This window comes from Neoarius graeffei, chromosome 25, assembly GCF_027579695.1.
Source record: "Neoarius graeffei isolate fNeoGra1 chromosome 25, fNeoGra1.pri, whole genome shotgun sequence".
NCBI classification, from domain to species: domain Eukaryota; kingdom Metazoa; phylum Chordata; class Actinopteri; order Siluriformes; family Ariidae; genus Neoarius; species Neoarius graeffei.
This window is the reverse complement of record NC_083593.1, coordinates 1,293,944-1,316,685: the sequence shown is the minus strand read 5'-3', so window position 1 is coordinate 1,316,685 and position 22,742 is coordinate 1,293,944. Positions and strand designations below refer to the sequence as shown.

At 40.0% G+C, this 22,742-nt stretch overlaps 1 protein-coding gene across 1 annotated transcript in view; it reads left to right on the top strand.

Annotated features, from left to right (window-relative positions):
- The first annotated feature begins 7,498 nt into the window (after positions 1-7,498).
- The window catches only part of igsf5a (immunoglobulin superfamily, member 5a), a 28,560-nt gene continuing 13,316 nt past the window's right edge, over positions 7,499-22,742 (top strand). Inside the window, exons 1-2 of the mRNA XM_060909578.1 lie at positions 7,499-7,544; positions 15,662-15,973. Of these exons, the coding sequence (XP_060765561.1) occupies positions 7,499-7,544; positions 15,662-15,973 (358 nt within the window). The remainder of the gene's footprint in view (positions 7,545-15,661; positions 15,974-22,742) is intronic.

Here is a 22,742-nt window from a genome sequence, read left to right as displayed (position 1 = left end):
CGCCCATAACTCCACATAACTTTGTCAGTTTGATCTAAAAAACTTTCAAGACACATTCTTTAACCATAGACTTAAATCTCTCAACTTAAGTCTGAACTTGAATTTGAATTCACACATGCTGATTAGTCTATAAACGCAACCCAAACGTGTAGAAGGGAATTTTCGGAACAGTTTGTCTACTGGGACAGTGCGCTCCTCCCCTCCCCCACACAGCCCTCATACGGCTTTCTTTCGGCCCAACTTTGAGGCGGGAAAACATTGGCTCCTGTTGCCATTTCCTTCAACACGCGCACACACACACACACACACACACACACACACACACACACACACACACACACACACACACACACACACACACAGGGAGGGGGATTGGGGGCAGTGGGAGTGGCAGGTGGGTTTCAGATAACACAGTGAGCTCAGGGGCCCCTCTGGCACAACAGCTGCCCATCGTCGTCCCCTCCATCTCCACGCCACAGAAGAAGAAATGAGGCTCAATTAGAAACTGCAACACTTGCAGGCATGTGAGGATTTAATCCATGCACACTGCAACCTTCATGTGCCATCTGCAGGAAAGAAAGTGTGCAAAAAGGCTGTACTTTGTTTCTTCCCTTGTCCAAGAAACTATATATATATATATATATATATATATATATATATATATATATATATATATATATATATATATAATACTTTTTTAAGCCTACTTCACTGGTTGTTTGAGTTATGTGTGTTTTCGGATTTATATGAATTTGATGCTGCAACACTGCAATTTCCCTTTAGGATTAATGAAGTAATCTGTCTGCCTTCATGAGCAGGCACCATTTTTTTTTTTTTTTTTTAAATACAGAAAAGTGATAATAATAATAATAATAATAATAATAATAATAATAATAATAATAAATTATTATTATTATTATTATTATTATTATTATTATTATTATTATTATTATTATTATTATGTAATGTTTGATTTTTTTTAGACAATTTCTTCCATGAGCTATTTAAATTTTGTATTTTGGCTGTTTATTTCTAATATTTAAATGCTCATTTACTTTATCATTATCACAAAAATTATTTTGTGATCTATATTAAAATTAATTTTACTTTTTCTAGGATATAGTTTTTCCAATTATTTTTCATTAGCTATTTATTTATGTCTTTTTATATTTCATTTCTGATTACCTATTTTACTTATTTCCAAAATTATTATTTGTTTTTAAACTTTTTTTTTTGCTATTGATAGTATTATTTATTTTTTTAGAATTTTATGTTGACTTTTCAAATGTATTAGCATTCCTTCTTAAAGAAAGAAAGAAAGAAAGAAAGAAAGAAAGAAAGAAAATGGATATTTTCAGTTTACTCTGAGTTGCATTCAGGCTGTGGGGCAAATTCAAAGTCCCATATCTCTCGCATTTCTGAACTTGTTACTTTTTCTTTTTATGAAGATTTCACACTTGACAGTATTTTCATGCAATATGTTAACCCTGGCAATCAGTATATCAGTCTAATCAACCCACAACTTTGTGTACTTTACTATAAAAATGAGAAGTAACATCATTATCACGTGTGATAGGATGCATTTGATTTTGAAATATTAATCCTGAGGTCACCTTCAGGTGTTTACATCGCCTGAGAAAGCCTGTTTGAGATGCTACACTTTCTTGGCTCCATGCTTCACACTACATTCTCTTTAGAAATGTAGATATCCTTTGAAAGACTTCCACAGCCAAGCACAAGAAAATGACGGAAATGTAAAAAATGACATAATTCTGACTTCCTGATGAACCCTTTTCGGATCATCTCATCTCATCTCATTATCTGTAGCCGCTTTATCCTGTTCTACAGGGTCGCAGGCGAGCTGGATCCTATCCCAGCTGACTACGGGCGAAAGGCGGGGTACACCCTGGACAAGTCGCCAGGTCATCACAGGGCTGACACATAGACACAGACAACCATTCACACTCACATTCACACCTACGCTCAATTTAGAGTCACCAGTTAACCTAACCTGCATGTCTTTGGACTGTGGGGGAAACCGGAGCCCTTTTTGGATCAGACTCTTGCTAAAGGTGTTCAGTTTAACAAGTATGCCATGGAGGGGGTGGACTTCCATTTGAACTCCATTCTCCCCCCATCACCCGTTGCAGATCTCGCCTCTTCTCTATGTTTATTCAGCCTGTTAATGTTGTTTTATCACACCCCATCACACAACAGTGTCGTAAATCACACTTGCCACACCTGAACCTGTGGGACAACTTCCCACGGAATGACCAGAGCTTCCTCAGAAAAATAGTGTTCATTCAATCATCAGTTTAACTTTTTGCATCCAGAGACTCTGTTCACTGAAAAGCATTTGGCACAGGTCTCTTTATGCTCACATCCAAAATGTATTTATGAACATAATTTAAGTCAACTTGGCACAATAGACAAATATTTAGTGTATTTAGAACTTTACTTTTCTGAAAGATAATTGTCATTGTATTGTACAATTTTAATGCAAATTGTAGGTTCATATCCATCCAGAATGGAATATATTGCAAATAAAGTTATTCCAGCAGTTTATCTACAGTATTGTGCAAAGTCTTTGGCACATGTAAAGAAGATGCCTTGATACATTCAGTTAAAAGTTTTATACATTAAACTAAACTCTGATAAAGCAGTAAACAGTAAACTGAACAAGGACAGCCTTTGGCATGACAATCCTTTGCCTTTGAAAAAGTGTCTCAGGTATTCTACAGTGACTTTCAGTTTTGTGAGAACATTCACTGGTCAGGTTTTGTAGCATCGTGGAGAACCGACATTGTTCATGGTTCTTCATCATGATAACGGTTCTTCTGGAGATTTTTCCAAACCAGTTTTTTTTGCAGCCTTCATTATGTTTTTTTTTTCTTTCTGAAATGTGATCTAATATGTTATATGTTACTTTATTTATTGACATACAAATGTTTTTCTGTATTTTTTTTACTAAAGCTTGTAAAGCTAAAATGTGACTTTTTCCTGAAATAAATATCAAAAACAAATTTTGTACTGAAAAAACAAGGTGCCTAAGATATGAGCTCAGTACTGTACATTTAGAGAATCCAGTTATGAGGTTCTTAAGTCTATTTTTATAAATTTGTACTAATTTCCAGTTTGGAATTATTCTCATGGCCAACAGTTTGACTAATGCCAGCTTTATACCAAAGACTTTTCAAGCGATTTCACTGTCACAAACAAATTTCCAGTGTTGGAATAAAATCATGAGAGGTTTGCGAGAGTTTCCTCCCTACACTGTAGGTGCAATTAAGATGAACAATTTAACCCTGTTGAAAATACAACAATAGAATTATTATGAGTCTTTGGAACAGAACTGATTGAATGGAGTAAATGAAGGCGTGTGATGTAAAGGCCGATGTCATGGGGGGGGATTCCCCTCCCCATCAGTACAGTTGCCTATATGGCTTTTCTATAGGACTTCCCCAACAACACAATGCTGCTGTTGTTTTCGAGAAAGCCATTTTCGCTCTGTCCACTCCCACTCCCTCAGGTCAAAGGTCACAGGAGCCATTTATTAGGAGGCCATATGCTATACGTTGCAGTGACATAGATGTTATGGTTTATCTATCCAGATCAAATGCAGTGTGATGTAGTCCTGGTGTCTTTGCACTGCTTCATTCTGCAGGGTTAGTGATATTTGTTTGGCGTTTTTCAATAACAGCTTGAAGAAAACACAAAAATAAAACCCACACTTGGAGATCAGCACTTTACTGAGAGATCTTTCGTCTGCATGTGTGGCTACTAAAACCACTAGAGGGCAACAACTGTTCAGTCTTATTACCATGAAAGTCCCGCATGTCATTTGTTGGGGCCTCATGTATCATATACACACTCTGCCTTTTACATCACTGCTGAAAGTCATAAAGTAACAGCTCATCTAAAATCCATCGAACGAAATGTTCGGCTTTTATTCCCAACACAATTATTCAGCCAAGAAATGTCTGGCATCTGAATATAACGAGTTTAGGCCTATTTTTGCGCTGGAGCAAGTATAATGTATCTTAAATCTTGGAATAAATATGCGCCTCAAACCACATCCAGTTCTTCAGTGAGGTCACACAGATATGAATAATCTATAAATATGAATAAAACTATATGAATGGCCATTTTGGTTCAGTTTATCTTCAGCAAATAATAGCCTTATTTTTTACAAATTGCTTTCGATTGCAGTGCTTAATGTGTTTTGTTTTTTTTAAATGGTGAGATTATTGCTTCCATTACTTAGCTACATTAGCCTTGCAGCTCTGAGGCACAAATAATAACGCAAACGTCACCACCAAACACATCTTTACTGAGTGGTTAGATTGTTGTGGCAAAAATGTGCGTAAATTTGATTTCTGAAAAAGTTTCAGCTGTATAGTTTTGCTCTCGCAGACAAAAATCGTATTTTGTAAAATAATTCTTTCATCGTGACTGATGGTCTTGGAATGCATAATGTGACCTTTAATGGCATCGCTATCAAAGACAGCATGTCCAAAAACTGTAGGACGACATGCAACTCACTGGACAGCTACAGATGAGTATCTGTAGCTGTCCAGTGAGTTGCACGTCATCCTACGATTTGTGGTAATGGTGAAATCTAAACAAACCATGACAATCTAGGGTTAGGAAAATATCCTCATTACTTCAAACTCATTTTGAATCATCTCTTTGAAGCTGTCTGTCAGTGACTGATGATGTAAGGAGAACGGAGTAATTTTCTTGAATTGCGTCTCGAATGGAAGATTTTCCGAGTGTATTCTGACACACTGTCACACTATTGGAATTCAAACAAAATTTTGTTGGTGTGTCAGTGATAAACTTCAGACTGCTAAAACCACACAGTGCCATGAAGTCTGTATTTCATATCGGAAAAGTCACAAAGATGGATTTCTGATATAAAAACTAAAGCATGTCCTCTTGTACGATGTGCAGCAATGTTGTGGTTTGACCTTGTGTTTCAGTCCCCCGCTGACTCTAATCAAAGGTGTGAGCTAGCTGTCGTCTCATGACTGTCCACAGTGGGGAGGAGCTCACACTTCGTCTTCCTCGTGTCCTCCCACCTGCTCTCTTCCTGTAGATGGAGCCCAAACCACTATAGTAACACTTCTGATCCACTCCAGCTCCTTTTGATTTGCATCCAAAACACTGCACAGCACGACATCTCCTATTGTCGAGAAGCTGAGAAGGCTGAAAGTGTGATACACACCTCCACTGCCAGAAATGCTGAGTTTGTGTTTCGCTGCAATGTAGCTTCTTCATTCTTCAGGTTCCTCTGTAGGATTTCCTTCCCACTGGCTTGAAAATGTTTTGGCTTGAAAACTTGCAGCACTGCACACAGTGTTGGTTTGTTCCTTAAGTCAGTCCACATTCAGGTCTTTACATGACATGGAAATGACTGTGTGGTTCTCTGCATTGTGAGCGAGAGGGTGGTGCGTGATTAATTGCAGGGTTTAATGCATTCATTCATCGAGCACAAAGCATTGTATTGGCTCATACCAAAGACATATTGTCTCCAGTACACACCTGCTGATGATCTTTGTACATGTGAGTATGATCTATAAGGTTGGGTTTAACTCCCAAGGAGACGATTGTGTACTGTGTGTACATGCCAGAGAAGGGTGTACTCTACAAATCTCATAGCAAAACACAATACTTCATGCGTTCAAAGCCATCTCTCTGCTCAGTCAGCGGCTTGGTCACATTAGCATTTCACTGATCATTGTACGTCACGTTCCTCCCTCGAGTTTTGGTATGACCCAGCCTGCATGCAAAGCAGAGAGGTTCAACAGGTATCACTTCTCTTTTCTCGCATATACGTGATAAGAAGAATGCTGGACTTTGGCCTCCTTTCGGCCCAGTGAGATGAGATAAGCGGAGAACATTTGTTTCACACCTGCTCGGATATGAATCAGAAGAAATTTGGGTCTTTATGGACAACCTTTGTTCCTAAATAATCCCCTAGATTGATTTTTTTGGGTAAGTGTATTTTTTTTTCAAGATAATTTATGGTCATGGAGGATATTAGCCGATATGGCGGGGGATTTTAAATCAAATGTTAATGAAGTTTAAATTTAATTAAAGGCTTACAACATGATGTTCATCAATCCAAAGTATTACTTATTAAGAGACAATGGTGAGTTTCCAAAACACACCATCAACTAACTAACATGAACCTTTCTGATTATATTAACCATCATTATTATTGAGTAACTAATATAAATAATCCATTGATTTACATTAATAAGAAATGTATGCGTCATAAGAGCAAGGAATATGCATCTGGACCCACGAGGATTTAAGCAGGTAATTTTGAGGTCATTTCAAAAGCTGATATTGTTAAAAATCTCAAGATTTACTTCAGTGAAAGTCGAGATACTGTCAAAATCTTCCTCAGTTAAAAGCATGTTTCCTTGAGAACATGTTGGCTGGAAAAGTCCAAAAGTTACAACGATTAAAAAGTAAAACGTTAGTGTTTGTCCAGACGCGCAGCTTGTGAACAGGCAAGGCAGGCAACTGCTTGGGGCCCCCTGGCCCAAGGGCCCCCCGAGAGTCGGGGCCCGAGGGCTTATTTATTTTGTTTTTTATTGTTTTTATTGTTCTTTACCATTGTATTTTCACATTTGGAATTTAAAAAACTTTGGTTTCATACATTTTTCGTTGGTGTCAGATTATTTATAACATATTGATGGTCAGAAGGGCCCCCTGGAAATTTTTGCTTGGGGCCACAACAGACTCTAGAATCACCTCTGTGTTTGTTATTGGTGACATTTTGTCTGAAAACATCATTCAGTCTCTGTAACTGGTCATCATCATTATTAACACTCGGTAGTTTGCGAATGAATTAATAAAAAAAGTTAAAACATATTTACCATGAGCTAAGACTTGACTTGCTGCCCAACCAGTTATGTTTGTGACAGGAATCAGTGCTAGTCTAACCTGGCATTAGCAAAGAAAACAGACTAGTTGGTTCAATACTGTTAGCTAACAGCACATACACTTTTAACAGTTAATGTTAGCAAATTAGAAAAACTTACCTCAGCAAGCCTTTTCAAAATTAGACAAAATTCATCTCTTCTCGGGAGGAAAAGCAGACCGCTTTCTGAGTCTGTGTATTTTATACGAGTCTTCCTTATTTCTTCCTTATTACTAGCATGTTGATATCGAGCCAGGGATGCTCATCCTCACGTTCCACACAGCAGGATGGTGGCTAATCCAGCGCTAACTACATCGTGTAGGTCATGGCAGATGATGAAGTGACATGATTCTTGATATTTTTTTATCCATTGATGACCTTGATTACATGTTAAACAGAAATGTAAATAAAAAGCATACAGTGACTGGCTGACTGAGAGACTGAGAGAACTTCAAGAAATGAATATTCCAAAATAATGCTTAAGTTTGGTAAAGAAGTACAATTATTCCAGTATTTTCCAGCCTTGATTTTGTTTCTATAAACCCTCAGGATCTGAATATCAGCATGGACACGTTCACCGCTGCGGCTCTCCTGCTCCTCATCACAGGAGGTGAGGATTCAGAACTGAATTTTTCTCTGCTTTTACATCCTCACAGTTTCTCACTTTATTAATGAGAGAGGTGTGTGCATGTACATACATACAGAACCAGTCAAAAGTTTGTACAACCCTACTCTCCTCATTCATAGGTGTTTCTGTATTGTGACTACTTTCTGCACTGTAGAGCAACACTGAAGACATCAAAACTATGAAATAACATCTGGAACATATTTAGAATTATGTGGTAAATGAACAAACAAAAAAAGTGTGTGAGATAGTTTTCCCCCAGTAATGAGACCTTGTGATATAGTCCATGCAACACTTCTGATTATTACACTTTTCAGAAACATGATCAGGTTGAGGAACGTGTTGAGCTGTGTTCAGATCTCAAGGTCTCACCTGGTTGAAAATTCCTTGCATTGCCTAAAGTGCATGGTAAACACACATCGCCCACCTGACCACTGTCCGACTGTGCGACTGCGATTTCATGACTGTCAAAGAGCCTTGAGGTTCGGATAAAAATTCCACTAATGAGTGAACGCACTTATGCACAAGGCATGTATTCAGCAAAATTGGTCATGGTTCACAGAAATGGTGCTTGGATGTGATTGAACTTTTCAGCATGCATTAAGACATCATCCTGTTCATGGAGCAGGGTTTCCCAATGTCCTCTTTTCTTTTATTCAATCATTTCATTTTAAAAATTAATATTACAAATATCGCTGTAATTTTTTGACATTGTCACATTTAAATGAAAATCTATGTGCTGTTTTAGTCTTTTTTTTTTTTTGCTATCTGGAAACACTGAACTAGTGTACAAGTTCAACAAGAAAAACAGGCAAATTTCTCCATCCATCTCTCTTAAGGCCCTTTCACATACGAAATCCGTTACCCAGGGCTGGACTGGGACAAAAAAAACGGGCCGGGCATTTTTGACTTAGGCAGGCCAATATTAAGACTTCGACAGGCTCATAATTACCGGAGTACAAATGACTAGTAACCTGCCCCCCCCCCGGAGGAGGCTTGGCCAGGTATTGCAATGACCCCGTCTGTTAGTCTGTCTGTCCCCCTGCAGTGTGTGTGTGTGCCGTCTTTACGGGGAGCCAAACACATCGGTTGGGGCCAGGTTGCTATCTCTCATTGCACTTCTTCAAGTATGTTTTCTGTGAAGCAATGTACATTTTTTTTACGGTTGTTACATCCTGGCCAAGGGGAAATGGTGCAACATTTAAAGCAAGAATTCCCGGCCCCCAAAAAACACCAACAAATGCACAGTAACTATGGAGTCAATGATTTATTTAAAATGCTTCTTGCACACAATGGGGCATGGTTGGAAGAGAGCCCCCAGAAGCTGGGAGGAACCGACCTTATCCGCAGTCTTCAGTCCAATCTGCTACTTGGACACACCTACACACTGACACAGTCACTCTCGTAATCATCCCACCTGCAGCCAATCACACACACAAGTACACAGACAGAAAGGAAAAGGAAGACATTAAAACAATTTAAGGTTAGGTACATACAAGTTAATAAATGTTCAGAACAACCTCAGGGTCATCACACTTTTATATTGTGGTGAGGTGTATTATGTTTACTCACTCGGTAGATAGCTCACTTGACTTGAACAAATGCTCTCATACCCTGACGATCCTATGAACATATACGGTATGTACGCCAGAAGACCCTTCAGAGGAGCAGGATTTCATAAAGAGGGAGATGCAGAGAGGTGAGACATGAACAAGTTTACACTCACTTTTAAATGACAGCTTCAAATATTTTTAATAGATGTTAGAATAGATAGAATAGATGATGAAGGTTAATAGATGATAGAATAGATGTTTCATGTACATGAAAGCATTACAAAGACTACTAACTGGAAAAACATTGGGAAAGCCAGATAAATAGGCACATAAATGCATTGTGCACTTACCGTATTTGCTGAATCATGACTTATGACCCCTGAATATCTATGACAAAATCCTCTCAAATGGCATCCTAAATGAATGGCAGACATATAAATGACGAAATTGTCATTAAATATTAATTTCTAAAAAATCAGATTGATCTATACTTACCCAGAACCCAAATGCCTGTCAATCTCGTGAACAATGGTGAATGAGTATCCTGAAATGGAACCTTAAAATAGTAACAGAAAAAGGATACAATGAATGTTCATGGCAAAAAATCACTATAAATATATTTCAAACAAAACAAATAAGTTTCCATACTTATATTGCTTGCTTTGTGACAACGAACAGTCAACAAAACCTGAGAGACAGGGGCTTCCAAAGAGGAAAAAAGAGGAATCAATGAAAGGGGATGTTTTTGTGTCCCAATTTCAATTTCATGTAATTTTGAATAGAACATTTTGCTGAATAATATAGCTAGTGTTAATATTTTAAAAACCTTACCTCAGTATAGTTGGAGTTTCCGAAGTAGTTCACTTTTTTCTGCAACTCTGTCAATGATGGTGTCTGTATCGAGACCCATGAGGAGGTCCTTTTCTGAGGACATCAACATGAAGGCCTCTAACTTACTTGCATTTATGCTGTTCCTCAGTATTTAAGGGTCGAAAATGACCGTTCACAAGCGACTTATGTCACTGAGCGGGTGAGTAAATATTTGTATGCAAGAGCTACATGATGATATGCATCTGTGAGTAAGTTGAATCGAAGGAGAATTTGGTAACAACACAGTGGGCAGTTCTTGCAAGAGGCACAGCTTTTGTTGATAATTGTCATCTCCTCCTTGTTTTCATCAGGTCCTTCCTCCACAGTCCTGGATGCATATGCTTCCAGTGGTGATCGTTTCAGCATTTCCCACTGGGTTGCCAAGCTTTGCAGTTCTGCCTGCAGATTGTTAACTGTTGCGGAACTGTCAAATTTAATCAGGCACCTGTTCAGATCTTGGAGTGCAGAATCAGGAACACCACTAATTTTGATATCTGGAAAGTGTCTGGGGTCCAGAAATGATAAGTCTGCATATAAACTGCCATGTGTCAGAAATCGTCTTTGAATGGCCTCAATAACGATGTCCATTATTTCGTTGTGGACCTTTACCTCATAGGTTTTGAAAGCATCACTGGATGTTTCATCCACTGCCATCTCTCCTGGCATGGCTTTCTTCTTTTTCGGTCTTCTTTGAGGTAGTGAAGCCTCCACTTCCATGTCCATCTCCTCATCCTGCTGCTCCTCCAGCTTCTCATTTGCCCACTTCACAAAATTGTTAGCAGCACCCCTGACTGCCCTGAAATCTCTTGCCACCTCTTTTAGGGCCTCATGTGTAGAGAGCACCATCCTGTGGGCAGAGAGGATGTCCATCCCTCCTGTTTGTAAGTATTTTGACAGGGGCGTTGTCTGCTCAAATATTCTCATGAATATTTGAGCTGTCAGGATTGTCTCGTGTTTCAGCAGGCCATCTTTGTAACCTCTTGCTTTGGTTCGAACATTGCCTTTTACTGTCTTTTGCTCTTGAATGGCTGACAGGGTGCACAGAACATCAACGAAAGCAAAGCACTATTGAATGCAACTGCTACGACATGTAAAAATAACAGTTGCTCATGATTCTCGTGTGATATAGAGCTAACGTTGCTTACTTCCATCACCTTAAAGTCCCTATTATCCTAAGTTAGTCCTAATGTTACTGCTTGCTTACTGGCTGCTGCTGTGCTACACTTCCCTCATTCTGTCCCTCGGCATCGGGTTCCCTTTCAAAAACCTCAAACCGGGATGATGTGGAGGCTACAGCAGTCCCTCCAGTGAACAGGTCTGTTATTTTTGAGCATTTTGCTGCGTCTGCTTCGAGCTGTTTAATATTTTTCTCTCGCAGCCTCGCCACGCCACCTTTGCGTTTTGGTTTCTCCATCCTTCCACAGGTAATCTACAAACCGGGCAAAATCTCGGCGGAGCTGATTGGGTGCAGGGAAGGGGCATGGGAGGGGTGGGGGCGCCAGAGCGCCGCTGATTGATTCAGTCCACTGAAAATAGACCAATAGGGCGCCACGACTCTATATTGTGCGCCGGACCGCCGGTTTCAAAGTAAAATTATTATTATAATTATTATTTAATTAATATCTTGGACCATCAGGCCACTTGGACCGTTAGGCCACCGGGATTTTGCCCGGTATGCCAGATGGCCTGTCCAGCCCTGCTGTTACCGTATGAGCGAAAACCAACATGGAGTATATACCTTGTACCTTTTTGGCCCTCAAAGGTACACAGTTACCTTGAGGTCCAGTAATGAGCCCTAGAGGGTACATTAGTGTAGACTGTACCTTAGGGGACAGAAATGGACTCCTACTGTTCCCTTATTTCAGACAGTGTGGGAATGGGGGTATTATGTAGTTCTTCAACATCGAGTCAACAACTCTGATTCAGTGGAATAACATCAGTCAAGAAAACAAACATGAGAATATTCAGAAATGTTGATTGGATATGGATTTACAAGCACATAATAAGGAGAAACCAAAATGCCAAAGCCTGGAGTCTGAGAGAATCCATGTGTTTGGGAATTCCTGGTGTATTGCATATTTCCCATGAAACTTGTCTCTACATTATAACTCGAGCAAAATATGCTCTTCTTTAAAAACTACTTTAAAGATTAAAATACTAATATTTGTAGTTTTCACTCGAGCTATTAAACCTTGACACCAAGCATGCCTGTTTTTTTTTTTTAATTCAGAAACTCTACTGAGTGAAAAGCATGTAGTTGCCCGTCACTATACACTAATAGTGCAATGGAACAGTGAGTTTTATGATTCACATTATTGCTCTGTGCCAAAAGTCAGCCTCATTAGCGCTGCTTTTGCATCACATGAACTCCAAAGCTCAAATCTGAAGCGAGCAGTTTTAACAGAAGCTGTGTGAGGAAATGAACATGTACACACTGAGTGATTCCAAATGCTTTACAAATATTTTGCCTCGCCTTGTTACACCTTGTTTTGTCTCAGCCTCGGCTGCTCAGAGTACCTGAGACTCAGACTTAAAGTGTACCAAGCTGAAACAAAACATTTCATAGACCTCTTTTTGGTACACATATACCCTCTTTACACCAACATGAACCAGGTGCTAGTTCTAAGCTGGTGCTAGTGCTGATTTGGAGATGGTTCAACTTATGAACCTTCTCAGAACCAGTTTGTTTTTCCACGAGCTAGCAAGCCACCATAGTGCTCTGTCATTATGTCACTGTATATGTCTCCACTTTCCCAGCCGCAAGCCACATTGCTAGTGACGTGTAATGGAGACTTCTAATAAACACTTCAGAACGCTTAGCAGTTGTCTTTTCAGTTATTTATTATAGTAGATCATATAAAAACAGAAATATAAAACAGGAAAGGAAAAAAGAAGAGGAGAAGAAGAAAAGAAGAAGACACCACTTCAGTGATGCCGAGAGTACGCGCACTCTGAGTTGTATCTTAGTGACTGTTATCTATTATACTCTAAAGGCATTCGCTTACTGCTCGCATCTTCATGTGATTGGCTCGAGATTTTCTATGAAGCTTTGTTAAAGTGTGCACCTGGCATGCTCTGGGATGTGCAGGAACTCAGACACCCTGCTTATCACCAGCCAAGGCCACAGAAAGGCGATTACAGCATGTGGAAAAACAACTTTTCTCAGTACACTAGGCCACTTGAGCTCAACACACAGAAACACAGAGGATAGGAATGTTCATTCACTAAATTTCCTTCACAGATGTTAGCACCAAGCACAACAACACTGGGGGACTACATTGTCTCTTTTTCTTCTTTTTCAGATTAGTCAGACAAGGTGTTACACTAGCTCTGTTTTAGCTAGTGTAAAGTTTCAGCAGGTCTTATAGGTCCTGATAATCTTGCACCAAGCCCCTGACATTAGCGTTTCTTGATTTGAGACCATTTGGTGATGCTCTGGAATCAGTTTTCCTTCCTGAGAGCCAGTTCTTTGTCTGTCGAAATGTAAAGAACTGGTTCAAAATGAAGCACTGACTGAACTGGCCCTAGCACAAACAGACCACAGTATGTGAGACTGAAGGACTGTGTGTCAGACACCATTCTTTGCAGCACAGGGGCTCCACAGGGGACAGTCCTGGCCCCATTTCTGTTCACACTTTACACTGCGGACTTTAGATACAATACAACTACCTGTCATCTACAGAAGTTCTCTGATGGCTCTGCTATTGTGGGCTATAGCTCAGATGGCGATGACAGCGAGTACAGAGAACTGACAAGGAACTTTGTGGACTGGTGCCAACGGAACTCCCTCCAGATCAATACAAGTAAAACCAAGGAACTCGTGGTGGATTTCCGCAGGACAAGGTTCTCTTCACCTACCCCAGTGAACATTCAAGGAAAGGACATTGAGATCGTTTGGAGCTACAAGTACCTGGGTGTTCATCTGAACAATAAACTGCACTGGACTGATCACACACACGCCCTGTGCAAGAAAGGCCAGAGCAGACTCCACCTGCTGAGGAGGCTCAGGACCTTTGGAGTTCAGGGTCCACTTCTGAACTCTTTTTATGACTCTGTGGTGGCATCAGCCATATTCTATGGAGTTGTCTGTTGGGGAAGCAGTATCACACCAGCAGAGAGGAAAAAACTTAACAAGCTGATGAGGAAGACAGGATGTGTCCTGGGCTGTGCACTGGACTCAGTGGACGTAGTGGGGGAGAGGAGGATGTTGGCCAAGTTGTCATCCTTAATGGCGAACACCTCCCATCCACTGCAGGAGACGGCAGCAGCACTGGGCAGCTCCTTCAGTGACCGGCTCCTCCATCTGCGGTGTGTTAAGGAGAGAGACAGCAGCTCCTTCCTCCCTACTGCTGTGAGACTGTACAACCGGCACCTCACCAAGCACAGCACCAGACGCTCCTCACAATAATCAACAATACTGTCCACATCACTTCTACATCCACAGAAACCCCTCTGAATGTATACTGTGTGCACTGACTATCAGCATCAGTACTTTACAGCGAACTGCTCGCTACACGCTGTTAAAATGGCTCTTGTGCAATATATCTACTTACTTGTGCAATACTACCTGTGCAATACTTACACGTGCAATTCCACTTTTGTAATACACTTATGTTAACTGTATATCTGCAAACCTGTTAATTTATGCTAATTTGTTAATTTTTTATCTCTAAATTTGTAGTTTATTTCTTTTATATATATATCCTTTTTTGTATACTTAGTACTTTTGCACTACTCCTTCAGTGCCTTATCTTTTTCTCTTTCTATATTTTGCTGCTGTAACAATGTAAATTTCCCCTTGTGGGATAATAAAAGGCTCTCTTATCTTATCTTATCTTATCTTATCTTATCTTATCTTATCTTATCTTATCTTATCTTATCTTATCTTATCTGCCTTGGTGGAAAAGTTGTAATAGTAGCTGGGACAAGCTTCAGAACCTGGACATTTGCGATCTGATTAGCTAATCACAGTTCTGTGTTTGCTGGGGATCTGGAATGAATTGATATATAAACCACTACAGGTTTAAACTTGAATATAGATACTGATAGGAATATTTAGAGCACTAAATACATACAGATAGTTGTGTTGTGTTACACTCGTAGTGTCTGCAAAATTTTCTACATTAGTTTCTGTCAGAAAAAAAACAAATTCTTTAGCTTTTTTGGAGCAAGACATAGTTGTTGGATTGAAGTTTCATGGCATCACCACCTTGAACAGTCTGAAAGAGAGGTTCCGGGGAAAGACTCTGGATCAGCCGTAACCATGACAAGGATGAAGCACTTCAAATCGTGAATTTGTTCCCAGAAGTGGATTTTACAGCTAATAGACTATTCACATATTCAGTGAATCGAGTTAAATCTGAATCGCCATTGCACTATTTTTTGCTATCCTGTTGTATTATTGTAATAAAATTATTACCATTGATTAACAACGTAATAAACAAGAAGTGATTATTTTATCTCAGTTTAAATCAACAATCCTTATTTGATTTTGTAATACAGTATTTTTTAAAAAGCATTACATTTGGGAAATAATCCATGATGATGTATTTATAGTCATAATAATTAAGGTTTACGACCTGGGATTTGGGACTTTTAGTGTCAAGTGTCAAGATCCAATACTTGTGGTTTGTTACGTGAAAAATCTCTGATATTTACATCTCCTTGTTTTTCCCCCAGGTGTGAACGCTCAAGTGCTGGAACCTAAGGCCAAGACTGTGCTCCAAAACACTGAGGCCAGGTTCAACTGCAGCGTGAAGGCACCTGGCTGGACTGTCATGACCTGGACAGTGAATGGGATCTTAGCCCTCAGTATTGCAGAGAACTTGGGTCCGATTGGTAGTCACACCAATTACTTTGCCACAAACTACTCCACAGCAGAAGAACACAAATGGGAGTTTCTGATCAAGCCTGTCAGATCAGATGATGCTGGACTTGTGGGATGTCAGGTGCAGAACAGTCAGATTGTGTATGCTACACTGACCGTCCAGCGTGAGTACAATCTGTCCTGGATTTAATTTTTGTGTAAATGTTTAGATGATAATGTGATCCAACAAGACTATAATGACAAACTCTCGTGCAACATCACCACCAAGTTTTCTTACCCCTCACTGGTTAGCACAATGCACCAGTTTTACACATTAATGATTTAGCAACATTAAAGCTAGAGGAGATTAGTTTTTTAGGAGCATTTTTTGCTATACATCTTGAAATTATCTTTACATTTGAAAAACAATGAATAAAACCAAAGCTCTGATGATAAAAAGAAAAATAAAAGTCATCTGTAGTAGTCACAGGGCTATAAAAAGCTCGTCAAGTCATTTCATTCGGTCTGAATGGCCTACATACCCGCCTGTCTACCGACATGCACTCTGTGTGACCCGAGTCTTCCACAAGGCGAGGTGGACACACTGTGGACATACTGCTAAAGCTAGCGAGCTAGTCAACAGCTGTGAGTACTAACAGTAGCCATGTTCATTGTTTACATTCATTATGATAATATTCAGTGAATGAGACATGAGGTAGACGGATATGACAGTGATGCCCTACGCTGAAAACGCAACCTCTCTTGTGGACTCGTCCTCCAGCAGTAGTCAGGCAGTGTGTGTTCATGTGTTGTGGAGGAGGGGCTTTGGAGGGAGGGGGTGGGATTTCTCAGTTGGACACTTTCAAAATCTAGCTGACTCTTGCTGGTTTGACCCACCCAAGCTTGAACCAAGCAATACTCATCTCATCTCATCTCATCTCATCTCATCTCATCTCATCTCATCTCATCTCATCATCTGTAGCCGCTTTATCCTGTTCTACAGGGTCGCAGGCGAGCTGGATCCTATCCCAGCTGACTACGGGTGAAAGGCGGGGTACACCCTGGACAAGTCGCCAGGTCATCACAGGGCTGACACATAGACACAGACAACCATTCACACTCACATTCACACCTACGCTCAATTTAGAGTCACCAGTTAACCTAACCTGCATGTCTTTGGACTGTGGGGGAAACCGGAGCACCCGGAGGAAACCCACGCGGACACGGGGAGAACATGCAAACTCCGCACAGAAAGGTCCTCGCTGGCCACGGGGCTCGAACCCGGACCTTCTTGCTGTGAGGTGACAGCGCTAACCACTACACCACCGTGCCGCCCCCAAGCAATACTAGCAAACTTATGTTTGTTAGCTAAGCTAGCCAAGTTTTCTAGCAAGATATAGTTTGATAGACATGTTCATTATAGCTAAATAGTTTACTGTGTAATTAAAAGGAGTAACTAGATCACTAGCAACACAACATTTTATTGTCTTGTTTAAATTTAGAGTTTTAGATAAACTTACTGGCAGGCTAGCTAACCTAGCATTCAGCTAAGCGCATGCGAATGCTAATATGAACACAAACATCTACATGGAATTTGTGTCCTCAGATTTTTCATTTCAAGACACACATGAGCCCTATTTCTGTCAAAAACCAGATTAAGATCTTTGACTGCTGACTTACAGTAGACACACATGCACTGTGACATGCAGTCTGTGTGTGTGTGTGTGTGTGTGTGTACTGAAATGACAAAGCTCACTCAGACAGTGTAGACACTTAAACACGACTGAGGCTGAGGTTTTATTTATTAATGTGTGTAACCTGTAAGAAAAAAGTATTGATCTTTAGCGAGCTGCTTCTTCATATAGCGGCCAGTGAAGTCTATTTTCCATCTCATTACTTCTTTTCAGCGGTGCAGCAAAGAGTCGATTTCATTTAGCAGGTCGGAGTTAACTCAGGACAGAGTCGGGCTTTTCTGTATGAAAGGATCCACAGCCAGATTCAGTACTTACCGTAAAATACCAAATAATAGCCCGGGCTATTATTTGTCTCAATCACGTAAGAGACCCGGCGCGTATTAGAGACTAGGCGGCTATTTGGAACAGGCGATTAATTCCTTCTTCACAAATACCTTCCCCCAAATCTACCTCAAAACGGGGAAAAAATCATTCTCAGATAGGCCTACTTTTAACCAGTATAACTTACAGTTTGTTTAGAGTTAGATTACAGATAGCACGGTGCCGACTTCGGGGAATTTTGAAGACGCAGAATGCATCTTCGCATGGCACAGTCGGGGTGGATAAAGGATAAATCACACACCTTTTCCTGTTAATGACTAGTTAAGTGCATGCTTTACAAAATAATCAAGAAACCACACCATTGTCTGTGCGCAGCACTGTGATTTAATTACTCTGCAAAGTTATGGTCACTTGCTATCACCCTCACCCATGCAGCCTCCACCCTTTGCGCTTCGCGATGTCTGTCAATCTGAAATTGCATGGAGGGCGCGACGTTGAAGCAACATAATTAGGGTGCGAAGTGTCAAACCAAAGGGTTTTTTCTTATGCTGAAAAATAAGTGACCTGCAGTGGCTACATAGTATACTGTCATCTTGCATTCTCACGTTTCTCTCCAAGACGTCTCCCTATTTGGCCGATATGAGCCTATTCCCAGAGTGAGTTGGTACGGTGGCTCGACCCCGTAGAAAACTTAAAGTTCGGATGAAAGTTAGTTGAATAGGTTACTGACTTGTAGGCCTACATGTTGCCTGCCTGACGCGTGCTTCTGCCCAACTTGCACGACAGATTACTTGTTGAAAAGGCCCCTTGGATTAGATTGGCCGCGAGCAGACTGAAATGCATGTTAGAACGCTCTCACCTTTTTTGTAAAGCGTCTTCCAGATCCGAATGGGTAAGGGCAAGTGAAATGGTATAAGGTCTTTAATAAAACTCAGTGTGTGCTTTGACGCATGCATTCGGCAATTTAGGTCGTTTAACAGAAGCAGCAGTCCAACCTTGGAAACCCGCAGTCCTCAATGTCACCACACACGCTGGCTTTCGTTGGGTATACCCAAAGGGGTATTCCTCATTCGATGACGTAAGTGATATCCCACACACCCATGTCAAACGTAATTGGCTAAGACATCTGTCAAAAGTTACGGAGTTGCATTCCTCAAGAAATATTACGGTAGACCAAGATTATAACATTGAAATGGCATGTTTATTATCACGTAAGTTACGTGTAAGTTACGTGTCATTCTGAGATGCGCAGATAGACAGTAAAGGGAATTCCGAATTCCCTTTACTGTCTATCTGCGCATCTCAGAATGACACAGGACAATGGGCGAACTAGATTTTTTTTTTCCCCAGCCACGGCGCGCCGGAAATCCGGCGCGGCGCGCCGGAACGCTATCACCCCTGCGTAACAAAATGTTGTAAACAGTATTATAGAAATAATTTCATTTTTCATTCATTCATTCATTCATTCATTCATATTGTTTCGGTAGAAAACTATGCAATGCAAAATCGTTTAAACACCAGAAAACCAGAAAAGTGCTGGGCCTCAAGATTCTAGGTAGAACGTTCGGACGCTTTTTTTTTTTTTTTTAGACCCCGGCGAGTATTCGGAACCGGCCTTTATTTGTCACAACACACGCGTACACCCGGCCGTTAAAGGGAACTCGGCGGTTAATTGGAACTCGGCTATTATTTGGTATTTTACGGTATTCGTGTGTGTGTGTGTGTGTGTGTGTGTGTGTGTGTGTGTGTGTTAGTACTCTGTAATTACACGGACATTTTCTTCAAGTTTATGATCCTTTCGTGTGTTTTGTGAGGAATCTGAGTATCTCAGTCCCAGGCTAACAACAAGCTAACAAAAAACAAAAAAGAAGAAGATATGTTAACAAGCTAAAACCAGGCTAACAGTTAAATATTTTAACAATTGTTATATTTCATAACAGTTAATGTCTTTGACAGTTTTAATATGATTGTAATTTTGCCAGTTAAACAAGTTAGCAATGAACAAGCTTCATATTCTATTGCCAGTTCAACAAAGACAAAGAAAACATCCGTATACAGTATTTCTCTCATGTTTCAAAATAGTGTTTCTTTAGCACATTTTCTGTGGCTTTTTTTTTTTAACATAAAACACAAATTATGTTTGAGGTTCTCCTGGTAAATTTCAGAATTGGAGCTGGATGAAAAATATAAGTTCACATTAATAACATATCTGTAAATTAAACGTTTTAGTTCCAGTACAAGCTGTCAGCAATCTCACAAGCTAATGACACGCTAACAATAAATAATCAAAGAACTCAGAGATGCTGATAATTATTTAAAAAATATGAATAATCAGAATTGAGATTTTCAGTCTCAGCATCATGGTCATTTTTTTAAAGGTTTCTTTCTTCTTCTTTTTTTGCATATTTAAAGCTTTAGGTCTCTCGGTTATATGAATGTATAATCACAGATTCTTCTTTGAAATATCATTTGAGAAAACTGCATTTCTGGTGACTGATGAAATAAAAATAAAAAACAGTCTTTCACGGTGGACCTACTGGATCTCTTTAATGCTTCTGGATCTTTCACTGCAGCATGTGACCTTACCCGTGTGTGTGGTTCAGCTCGGCTCAGTCGTGTGTGTAGCTCTTGACTAAATGCTCTCCACGTACTGGAATGCTTTGATTGGATATCGATGTATCGTGTGTGTTGTGGGTTTTTCATTCTGGCTAAAAACGCATTACTCTACTGCTCCGAAATGACTCGGCGCTTTCAGGCATCTCATGGGAAATCAGTTTCTCTGGGAACGTCGCTGCTTGTGGTCGTACACTTCCTCAGAAGCTGTTCATGGGTCAGTTTCACCGTATCGTGGTATATCTCAGACACAGCAATACTGATATTGAGTGGGTGTGGTCAGTAAACATGAGCACCAGAAAGTGTGAAGTGTGTACACAAAGCCAGGAAAGAACCCGTCGCATGTAAGAGCACTTCATTTCTGTGAGCACTGAGTCATGAGCTCTCCAGCGTCTTTGTTTACAAGTCAAGGTGCGACCAACGTTAACAAAGCAAAATAAAATATTCCACGTCATTCCTGAGTGCTTCATATGAAGTAGGTTTGGTGTCGGTATCGATGAGGACCAAAAAACACAACCTCGTACTCGGTCTGAAAAAACAGTGTCAATACACGTGGAGTGTTTGTGCATGTGGAGTTACTATATGTGTTATTATAGTTTATTATGTAGACAGAAGTGTTTTAGTGTGAAATACACCACTGTTTTTTTCATCCGAACTCCATCCGGGACATGGAGAACCAAAACCATGATGTAAATCTCTATCTGTCACTCCCAAAATAAATAAATTTGGGGACTTTTTGTTTGTGAATGTGTTGATATAATAAAAAGAAAATCACACATTGGCTTGAAGATATTAAGTTTATCTTCTCGTGTTGAAGAACTCACATTTTTCATATTAAACACATCGCAGACATATTTCCCAATATTTCACTCCAATGGCATCACTCCCAGTGTTTTCCTGCTGACTAGACACGCGTTGTCAAAATGGCGAATCGGTTAAAAATTAAAATTATTTTGATTAACTTGCATATATATATAATATATATATACACTGTATATATATATATATATATATATATATATATATATATATATATATATATATATATATATACAGTGGTGCCTGAAAGTTTGTGAACCCTTCAGAATTTTCTTTATTTCTGCATAAATATGACCTAAAACATCAGATTTTCACACAAGTCCTAAAAGTAGATAAAGAGAACCCAGTTAAACAAATGAGACAAAAATATTATACTTGGTCATTTATTTATTGAGGAAAATGATCCAATATTACATATCTGTGAGTGGCAAAAGTATGTGAACCTTTGCTTTCAGTATCTGGTGTGACCCCCTTGTGCAGCAATAACTGCAACTAAACGTTTGCGGTAACTGTTGATCAGTCCTGCACACCGGCTTGGAGGAATTTTAGCCCGTTCCTCCGTACAGAACAGCTTCAACTCTGGGATGTTGGTGGGTTTCCTCACATGAACTGCTCGCTTCAGGTCCTTCCACAACATTTCCATTGGATTAAGGTCAGGACTTTGACTTGGCCATTCCAAAACATTCACTTTATTCTTCTTTAACCATTCTTTGGTAGAACGACTTGTGTACTGAGGGTCATTGTCTTGCTGCATGACCCGGCTTATCTTGAGACTCAGTTCATGGACAGATGTCCTGACATTTTCCTTTAGAATTCGCTGGTATAATTCAGAATTCATTGTTCCATCAATGATGGCAAGCCGTCCTGGCCCAGATGCAGCAAAACAGGCCCAAACCATGATACTACCACCACCATGTTTCACAGATGGGATAAGGTTCTTATGCTGGAATGCAGTGTTTTCCTTTCTCCAAACATAACGCTTCTCATTTAAACCAAAAACTTCTATTTTGGTCTCATCCGTCCACAAAACATTTTTCCAGTAGCCTTCTGGCTTGTCCACATGATCTTTAGCAAACTGCAGATGAGCAGCAATGTTCTTTTTGGAGAGCAGTGACTTTCTCCTTACAACCCTGCCATGCACACCATTGTTGTTCAGTGTTCTCCTGATGGTGGACTCATGAACATTAACATTAGCCAATGTGAGAGAGGCCTTCAGTTGTTTAGAAGTTACCCTGGGGTCATTTGTGACCTCGCCGACTATTACACGCCTTGCTCTTGGAGTGATCTTTGTTGGTTGACCACTCCTGGGGAGGGTAACAATGGTCTTGAATTTCCTCCATTTGTACACAATCTGTCTGACTGTGGATTGGTGGAGTCCAAACTCTTTAGAGATGGTTTTGTAACCTTTCCCAGCCTGATGAGCATCAACAACGCTTTTTCTGAGGTCCTCAGAAATCTCCTTTGTTCATGCCATGATACACTTCCACAAACATGTGTTGTGAAGATC